General features: G+C 35.7%; 1 protein-coding gene across 2 annotated transcripts; it reads left to right on the top strand.

Moving 5' to 3' along the window:
• Positions 1 to 1,999: 1,999 nt before the first annotated feature.
• On the top strand, positions 2,000 to 5,991 carry LOC110108449 (transcription factor AS1). Of its 2 annotated transcripts, XM_020839092.2 has the most exons (3): positions 2,000 to 2,210; positions 2,322 to 2,447; positions 4,726 to 5,991. In XM_020839092.2, the coding sequence occupies exon 3, from the start codon at positions 4,824 to 4,826 to the stop codon at positions 5,784 to 5,786; it is 963 nt and encodes a 320-aa protein (XP_020694751.1). In that variant the 5' UTR covers positions 2,000 to 2,210; positions 2,322 to 2,447; positions 4,726 to 4,823; the 3' UTR covers positions 5,787 to 5,991. The 2 variants fall into 2 exon arrangements, with proteins under 2 accessions (XP_020694751.1, XP_020694752.1); XM_020839093.2 differs by lacking the exon at positions 2,322 to 2,447.
• The last annotated feature ends 4,138 nt before the right edge of the window (positions 5,992 to 10,129 follow it).

Raw genomic sequence — 10,129 nt, 5'->3', positions numbered from 1 at the left:
GACTAAGCTATTTAACTGTATTTAAAATATTCATGTCTTGCTAAAAATCCAACATAGCATAGTTGAATATTTGAGTTAACAACATAAAGATCTTTCTCCTTAGTTGGAATATAGTAGCTTTGATCTATTAGTTGATAAGGATTTTGTTATACATTTTATGATGTTTGTGGCTTTTAAATAATCTTATATTCATGTCAGAGGTGTAAAAATAGGTTAATGGGTCGGGGTTGAATCCGAGCCAAAATTGACCCGACCTAAATACAATCAACCCAAATTCATCCATTTCAATAAACGGGTTAAAAGGATTAATCCGAACCCAAATCCGTTTTGGTTAAATTTTTTTTTTAACTTATTAATTATAAAGTTTATGATATTTGATCATAAATAAAAAATTATGCCCAAAAGTTAAAAAAAATAGAAAAACGATATTAAATAAGTTATTTTCAAGTCAAAAGTTGATTGCACGTCAACTCAAACCCTACCCGTTTAATAAACGGGTCAATCTAAGCCCATCCTATTTATTAAATGGGTCATGAAATCAAATTTTTTTATCAGGTTGACCAGTTGGGTCATTTTTTGAAACTCCTAATTCATGATTTCTTTTGAAAAGAAAAGATATGATACCCTATGAGGCACATGCATTTTGAGATTTTTAGATGAGAGAAAATTATATCTTTTGAGGCTTATGTATGCCTTCTAAGACTTGGGGCTTTTCAGTTTTTAGAAAGAATTTATATCTTTTGATATTTTTAGATGATAAATAGTATGCCCTCATTAAGTTTTGTGTTTTGAGATTTTTTGAAAAGAGTATGCACATTTTGAAATTCATGACTTTTTAAGATATTTAAATGAGAAAAAGCTTGCAGGGTTATGATCTTTGAACGTTTTCAAAAAGAATTTATTACATTATGTCTTCTAAAGTTTTTAAATGAGAAAAACATGTACATTTTGAGTAGGGCTGCAAATGAACCAAGCCGGTTGAGCTTCAGCATGTTCAAGCTTGAGCTCGTTTGGTAGCATCCTGTTCGAGCTCGGCTCGATAAGAATCGAGCTATTGTGGTCTCTGTTCAAGCTCGAGCTCATTTAAAAATGAATCGAGATTTTGTGGTTTTTGTTCAAGCTCGAGCTCGTTTTATGGTCTCTATTTCAATACCTTGAGAAGCATATTTTTGATTTGTTGTCACTTATTCATTTGTTTATTTTTTGATTTGAGCATCTCCTAATTTTATTTAATTTAGTAGCTCTTCATATGACAAATATTATTTAATTTTTTAAATATAATTGGAGTAAGAATCTCAATATATATTTGAAATAATGGTTTATAAATTTTTTTGTGTATAATTTAAAATCATTATTTTAGATAAAAACACTCTCAATTAGGGGTGTAAGTGAGCCTAGCTGGCTCGAATTCGACTCATTTATGGGCTCGTGAGCCGAGCTTATCGTGCTCACAAGTCGAGCTTGAACTCGAGCTCATTTAGTAAACGAGTTCGAGTTCGAGCTTGATGAGGCTCGCCTCGTGAGCTCTTGAGCCGACTCAAAGAATTATTAATATTTTTAAGATAATTTTATTTTATTTATTAAATTCAAATATTACAAATAATAATAAATGCTTAAAATATTTAATGTTAAAATTAATAATAAATGATTAAAATATTAATAAAAAATTTAAAATTTAAATATTTAAAATAATTAATAATATTTAAAAAATCCGGCTGAGCCTCGCAAGCCGGCTCGAGATTATTTGCAGTGGGATGAGCTCTAATTCGAGCTAACCTTCTGAGCTCGACTAGAGCTCGAGCTCGAGTTCGAATTAAAGCTGACTTTTTTACCTAAAAATCCTGCTCGATAAGTTCACTATTTAACTCAACTTGATTCGTTTAATACATAAATATAAAAACTCTTTCAATTGTTTAATATACAGTAAATCAATTGGGCCCCACGATAGGACGTAACGGTCCCGTCTTTTTTAAATATCCTTTTCCGTCTTCACTTTCGCTCTCTCTCTCCTCTCGTTTCCGTCGCCGATGCGTCTCCCCCGTGTCGTCGCGCGATTTCAGTGACGTCCGCACATTCTGAGGTGACGTGGGCACCGACGGGAGTGGTGGTCCTCCTCCTCCCTCTCCAGTTTCTCTCTCTATCTCTTATTTTTCTCTCTCTTCCAGGGTTCGGTTGTCTCCTCGAGTGTTGGTTCGGTGCTCGGTAGTCGAGTATGTCTTTTTAGTTTTTTTTATTTTTTAACTTTCCCTCTTCGCGTGCCCTTCTTTTACGGCTCTTTCGGATTTCACTTTCTTTTTTTTGCCCTATCGACCTATATGTAGGGCTCAAGCGGGTTTGAATATCTTCCCTCACCTCTACTTCTATCGCTTTCTATCTCGAGCTGTTCTACTTTGGTCCGGGAGAGAAGAAAGGCGAGGATGCTTGCTGGGAAAGAATTTGCTGGCTTAGTAAGATCTCTATTTCTCTTGTTCAGAAAAAGAAAATATTGTTGGTTGTAATTGTAGCTGTGGATGTAGTTTATCTGGTTTTGGGACGAGGAATATGTAAGAAAAGGATCGACTTTGAAGTCTTTGTTAAGAATGTGGTGAATTTTAGGTGCTCTGTTTCTCAATAAATGGGAAGGGTTGTTTTTGGGGCTTTACAGTGTACATTTTGGAGGTCTAAGTGAATGGAATGAGATAGCTCTATTTCAGATTCGGCGCTTTTTTGTTGTTGTTAAATTAGAGAGTATGGATGATAGGAGATTAACTTTGTGAGAGATCTAAAATTTTAATGCATCTTTAATTGAATGTGGATTTAGAGGGTTTTTTTTTTGGTGTAATCACTGCTGGTTTGTTCTTGGTTTATGTTCTTATGAAAGGCTTCAAAGGAGCTATTTGTATAACTTTGTTAATGTGCTTTGGTTTTTTTTTTTTTTTTGTTATTTATTTTTTCCTTTTTCTCGTGTTTTGGTAGCTGTTGTATCTCTTTTATACTGGACATTTATTATGGATGCTTGGAAATCTAATTTCTGAAATGGAGTCAAATAGTTTGAAGCATACTGTTCTTAGCTTTTGGCAAACCTGAATATACAAACTTTTATGTATAATTTTTTGTTTTATTGGTTCATGCCTATTCATTTAAAAATAGATATTTGATTTGATTGATTCTGTTGCCTTTCTGCCTATATAATTTTTTTTGGGATATTTGAGCAGAATCACATCGCAAGCTTCAAATCTAAACCTTTTGATTGGTAGCTAAAGCTCTAAACCAAGATCAAGTTGTGTTGCTTATATCATGAAAGAAATTGACGAGACTTGGATGGGGACCTATGTTTTTTTTTGTTTAAATTATGAATTTTATGTGAGATAGTGACACCATGGGATGCTTTTAGCTTTGCCAGTTTTAACTTTCTTTATCTATGAAAATTTATTGCTGCTTTAGCCATTTTTGCCCCAAATAAGACATTTGGGATGATATTTCTACTTGAAAGAAACTCTTATTCAAAGATAGGAGGGGGAAATATCTAGTTGTCTTATTATTAATGATCTAAGTGAAGATGTCTTTTCTTGAATAGAATGTTGCTGTGGCATTTTTTGGTGCTTTTCTGTGCTTTCTAGATGCTAGGACTACTGAAAATTCTAAATGGAGACTTAGGCTTCGTTTGGGACAACTTTCTTTATGCTTATTAAAGCAACTTTTTAGTATAAAAATTTTAATATTTGTACTAGAAAGCTGCTTTATGAAGCAGTAAGAAAGTCGTCCCAAACAAAACCTTAGTAGTTTTGTTCAAATCACCTGCCCTGCCCATAGTGAAATAAGTGGTTGGGGTTGGTGTGATTGCACATTGTAATGACTTTAGGATCGAGTAAATGGAGAGGATACTAATTAAGGGACCTTAATCTATGAACCAGGACTAATAGTATACACTTGGAGATCATTCAGTTAATGACTGTTTTAATTTGAAAATTCTTTCAAAAGTTTAATACAAAATATTTTTAAATACCCTACTTCATTCCCCTAGAGGAGTTTTATATAATTTAATATTTAAATGGACATTTGAAGCTAACTCAACCACTGAAATAGCTTTGGTTTTGGGGGTAGCATCAACACTCATGTAGAAGAAACTTGTAGGTATTTTAGTTCTGTAGAATCTTGGATGAGAGGAAAGAGTTCTTCCTCTTGAGCTTCTTGGGAGAGGAGGGAGAGAGATGGAAGGGAGAAGGAAAGAGCAGGAAACGAAATTTGTATTTCTAAATCATACAAATCTATTACAACCTATTACCTATTTATAAGCACAAATGCTACACAACAAGCTACACAACAAGTTACAAACCTAATTCTAGGATCAATATCTAACAAGTCCTTTTCTGTTTTGTAATATTCTTCCAAGGATGGAAAAGAATATTCTGTAGTGATGGTGATATGTTTTGCTGCTCCAAGTCATCTGGTTCCACATTGACATTGGTGTAATATGTTCAGTAAATGGAAGTTATGGAATTTACCAGATTCCCATATGTGCAGTGCAACAGTTTTCACTGTTTCAACTAAGAGAACCATTATTGTTATGTCTTGAATTCTTCTTTTTAAGCTTGGTTGTTTTATTTTCACTTAAGTATAACAAAAGTTCCTGCTTACCAAGTGGTGCTTGCCAATGTAATTTTTTTACCCCCTATTGCTTTCCCATTTGATTTTCAAACTAATATTGTTATTTTATTATTTGAATCACTCTATTGTCATTTTCAGCTGGTTTTGCACTAGATCAAATGTTCTCCAAGTTCCATGCCATCTCTTTGTCAGTTGAATTATGAAGGATCCAGGACTATGGCTCCTAGCTTCTCCAAATGAAGGAACGCCAGCGCTGGAGAGCTGAAGAAGACGCCATTCTTCGAGCATACGTGAAGCAATATGGGCCGAGGGAGTGGAACCTCATCTCCCAGCGCATGAATGTTTGCCTCGAAAGAGATGCCAAGTCATGTCTTGAGCGTTGGAAGAACTACCTCAAGCCAGGCATCAAGAAGGGTTCTCTCACAGAGGAAGAACAGCGACTGGTGATTCACCTTCAGTCCAAGCACGGCAACAAGTGGAAGAAGATTGCATCAGAGGTACCTGGTCGCACTGCCAAGCGGTTAGGCAAGTGGTGGGAGGTCTTCAAGGAAAAACAACAGCGTGAGCTGAAAGAGAGCAACAGGGTTTCATCAGCACCCATTGAACCTGGGAAATACGATCGCATTCTTGAGAGCTTTGCAGAGAAACTGGTGAAGCAACGACCCGTCGCTCCGCTGCTCATGGCAACACCATTGCTTCCTCCATGGCTTGCAAATTCCAATAACACGAGCTCGCCATCAGTTGCCCTCTCTCTCTCACCATCAACAATTCCTGCTGCACCACCTGCACCCTGGGTGCAGATTGAAAGAGGGGCACCTGACAGTACATTAGGCCTGATCAATTCACAACAGAATGTTTTTGCTGAGCTGGTTGAGTGTTGTAGGGAACTGGAGGAAGGGTATCAGGTTTGGGCGGCACATAAAAAAGAGGCTGCGTGGCGGTTGAAGAGAGTTGAACTGCAACTAGAGTCAGAAAAGGCGTGTAAAAGGAGGGAGAAAATTGAGGAGATTGAATTGAAGGTGAGGGAACTAAGGGAGGAGCAGCAGCTGGCGTTGGAGAGGATTGAAGCTGAATGCAGGGAACAGCTACTTGTTTTGAGAAGAGATGCAGAAGCCAAAGAACAGAAGTTGGCAGAGCTGTGGTCTGCAAAGCATGGTACGTTAAGCAAACTCATAAAGCAGATGACCGGTCATCATTGAGAAGAAGGGAAGGACTGCTACATTTCCTGTTATTCTGCTGAGTTTTACATATGTGAGGCTTATGATACTTCCTCTTTGTTCAAGTCACTTATTGTGGTATTTTCATGGTGAGAGTTTTTACTGCAATGGATTTAGTTTTTCAACTTATGAATCATGGATAGAGACTTGCTTAACAATTTTTAATGAAAATTTTCATTAAAGTTTATGTTTTTGGGTTTATGGTGATTGCATTTTGGAATAGCATTGAATATATATTCATTCTTAACTAGGAGTTGTGTGATTTTGTTTTTCAATAAGCAAATTTATAGAGAAAATGAAGAACAAGAAGTGGAATCCTTTGTTAAGTTGGTAACAGTATGAAGTTGAGATGTATTGGACATTGAAAAGTATTGAACAGAAATATGTTTTCTTCCATATTTTCCTGACTAAAATACTGAAATATATGAAATTCTTTTTTTCACAAATAAAATGATTCAGGGTAATAAAAAGTATTCAAGTTGTTTTGTATATAAAAGGAAAAATAATTTATTATGGAGCTAATGATATGATTGACATATTATTATTAAAATAGTCAAGGGATAAAAAGTATTAAAAAGATTCCAATATTTATAATAAAAATATAAACTTCATTGTTAAATTAATTGTGCTGATATCCAGTCTCCAAGCTCAACTGACCTGACCTAAACTGAGCACTAAGAAGCATAGAGAGATCTTCGTAAATGTCAATAAAAAATCAACTGATTTAGGTTCATCTCCCCAACTTGTAATCTCCTCTGCTAGGGTTTTTTGTCGGTCCTGGCGTAGGTGAGCTGCTTCCCCGTCTCCCTCGCAGGAAAGTTTTCCTTCCCTTTGCTGATGTAATTCGCCTCATTCCCTTGTGGTCTATATTTCTCCATAATTTTGCCGCCTCCGCCTTCGCGGATGGCGGCTAATCAAGTGAAATTGTTTGATCCCAATTTTTTGGCTGGAAATTCGATACCTAAGTCATTTTTGGAAGCTCTTTCGGATGATGTATCGTATGTGGATTTCCAGATCTAAGAGTTTTCACTTTTTATGGTTTACCTTTGTTATGGATTTCGGAGGAGTAAATCTCGTCCCTTGTTGCTCCATTTACACTTTCACTTGTTAGAAACTTTCCTAATCATTGTCTGGCGCTTGATGTTATTAGGAATTTTTTCTTTAATTTGAAGCTTTTTGTTGTTTTTGCTCATTGTTCATACTTTGTGAATAATTGTTTCATGAAACTTATGAAATGGTTGCCAGAATTTGATATTGCTGAAGAATCTCCTATTATCCCTATTTGGGTGTTGTTAGCGAATCTACGTCTGCATCATTTTGTTCCCCGAATCTTGCATGGTTTTGGCTCTATTTTTGGTCGGCCTGTGCGATGTGATACTGCAACCTCAAATGGCTCATGTCCTTCGGTTACCCGTGTGCTTGTTGAACTCTACATTATTAAAAATTTTTCGAATTGTGTGTGGATTGGCCCGAAGAAATTGGGCTATATCCAAAAAGTTTTAATGGATAAATTCCCTTCCTTTTGTGATCATTGCAAGTCTTTGTGGCATCTTAGGAAGGAATGTATTTCTTTGCATCCACATTTAGCTAAGGCCCCTCTTAAGCTTGTCGGTGTTGTTTCTGCTTCCTCACCTCTGGTTGTGGGGGGAAATGTTGTGGATGTTGTGCGTGAGAATATGGAGGTGGCTAACGCCTCATGCCATATGGGGGAGATTTTGTTGGTTGAAGAATCTGCGAGGGTTGGGGATTCCACTCATGGCTCCATCAAAATTGATATCCCTTTGGCTATCTCTCCTCATGTGCCTAATCTGATTGTTGAGCAATGTGAATTCAGGGAGGGTGTTGATGATGACTTAGGGGTCAATACTGGTTTGATGTCCTCTGCCGTGGATATTAAGAATACTATCCCATCGATGGGGGGTTGATTTAAATTTGGGGCACGACAATGCCGTTGATGACCATAATTCCCATAAGGATTTGGTTGCACTTATTTCTAATGTTGTTATTGATGCGGATGGTGTTATGGATCTGAAGGAAATTGATTTTGGCTTGTCTCATATAAAGATAGATCATTGTGATGTTAACAAGATGGCGCTGAATGATTCATCTTGTGGATTGGATTTGTCTCATAACATAATTGTGGAAGAGTCATTTGTTGATGCCCCTATTTATATTCTACCTAATGATGCTTTGAGAGCTCATTTGGGGTTGGCTTTGAAGGATCCTTATGACGACCATTCCGATTGGCTTGGTGAGTCCTTTTCATCGCTTGGTGTGGGTGGTGGGGATGACTTGGATGGGCCTGACGATGATTTCAATGAAACCTTTAATTTTAAAGGTGGGTCGCCTAGTCAAAAATGCGTGCAAACGTCGTAGGCGTAAACATAAATAGAAGTAAGCCTGGTTTTGTTCTCTGTTGTTGTTGGTCTTTTCGTGTTTTTTTCTTTGATTTTTGGCTAGTGTGTGCTTGGTCGGTTGGGGGTTCCTGTGCTTGGTTGGTTGGGTCTTGGTTGTTTGTGTGGGGCTCAGCTCTAATGATTTCTTGGTGTGATGTTTGGATCTACTGTTGGTTGGGGGTTTTGTTGGAGGTTGGTTGAACCCCCTGTGTGGTTGTTTGTTTGGTTTCATTTCTACTGGTTGGCTTTTTGTTGCTTGGTTCTTTTATTTTTATTCTTGCAGGTTCACTTCTTTGAGCTCGTCTGATCTGTCTCTAGGTTTGTAAGTGAACCAAGCGTTCGACGAGCTGCTCATTCCTCAGTTCGATTAAAACTCATTTGTGATCGTTTAACTAACTAAACAAACAAACTTGAACAACATTTTAAATACTCGATTCTTAAATAAACAAACTTGGACACTATTGTGTTAAGTTCATTTATGTTCACGAACAACATTATTTTAAGCTCATGAACAAGCTCGGCATTAAGCTCGATAAGAAGCTTGATTCGTGTTCGATTTAGAACTCGTGAATAAGCTCGATAAAAACTCGATTAATATTTAATTTTTCAACTGTTGTACCAAATGAAGAGAACTGCAACAGATAAATTTCATATGAATATAGATTAATCATATTTTCATTTTAAATAGACAACTGCTTTTATTATAAATTTAATTCATTTTATTTTATACATTCAATATAATGAATTTGTTCATGAACAAGAGACATTTCACATTGTCCATGTTTGCTAGATTGTTTATTTAAGATGTTCATGAACAAATTCAAAGCTTGTTTGTTCAACAGATTGTTTGCTAAATATGTTCACGAATATAGCTCGTCAGTGCTTGTTTGTTTAAAACTCGATAAGCACTAAACGAATCAAACACAATTTGAATATGAACACTCATTAAATTAAACAAATCAAACATGAACACAAACAATAAAGCTCAAATCAAACATGGACCGAACTTGAACAAGCTAATAATAAACAAACTCAAACATGAACACTCACATACTCGACTCGGCTCGGCTTGTTTGCTGCCCTAGCTGTCTCTCTTGGCTTATGGTGGATTGTTCGTTATAGGCTTCGTCCGGTGAGACTCTTCGTTGTTTGCTTTTCATTTCATTTGCTTGGTTTTGTATAGTTTGAATCAACGTCCCGTAGGTTTTATTTTAATTACTGTATTTTAGAGGGATATTGTTTCTGTAAAGACTTGTAATATTTTATTATCAACGTGTAAGCTCCTTTTGGGAGTTAAAAAAAAAAAAAAAATCTTAGTGGATGTTCCTATTTGATCTTAACTCTTTAAACACTTAGAAATCTGTTATTTGAAAGTCAATAGAGGATGTAAATCGCATTCCATTAGAGTACTTTTTTTTTTGTTTTAAATTTTAATTCTTTACACAATCCAAACATGGCCATGAATGAATAGAAATCAAAAGGAGCTCAGACACAATATTAAAATACTTCTATTTATATTCAAAATAGTTTGTCACAATTTTCTTTTTATTATGAACTTCCAATACATTGAATTTTCATTTAACATTTTTTTTGCTTTGCTTTTTAGATCAAAATCATAGTATATGTTTTGCCATTGCTTTTTCGTTGCTAAAAATTTGACTCATAACAGAACACAATGGAGAAAAAAGATTCATGCAGCCGACCCCATAGTGTGATAAAGGCTTCATGTTGTTTTAAAGCTACTTTCTACAATAGTTTTAAAAAATTACACTCTAAAATAGCTTTATAAAACAATAAAAAAACTATCTCAAATGAAGCCTAAGAGAATAGTTAGATTTATGAATTTTATTTGTGCTAACAAAGTCATATATACATTATAGTATTATTGTTGTGATTCTTGGAGAGTAAAAAAGTTTTCTTCAGCTTCTT

This window comes from Dendrobium catenatum, unplaced genomic scaffold (assembly GCF_001605985.2).
Source record: "Dendrobium catenatum unplaced genomic scaffold, ASM160598v2 fragScaff_scaffold_1221, whole genome shotgun sequence".
Taxonomy (NCBI): Eukaryota; Viridiplantae; Streptophyta; class Magnoliopsida; order Asparagales; family Orchidaceae; genus Dendrobium; species Dendrobium catenatum.
This window is presented reverse-complemented; position numbering and strand designations above follow the sequence as displayed.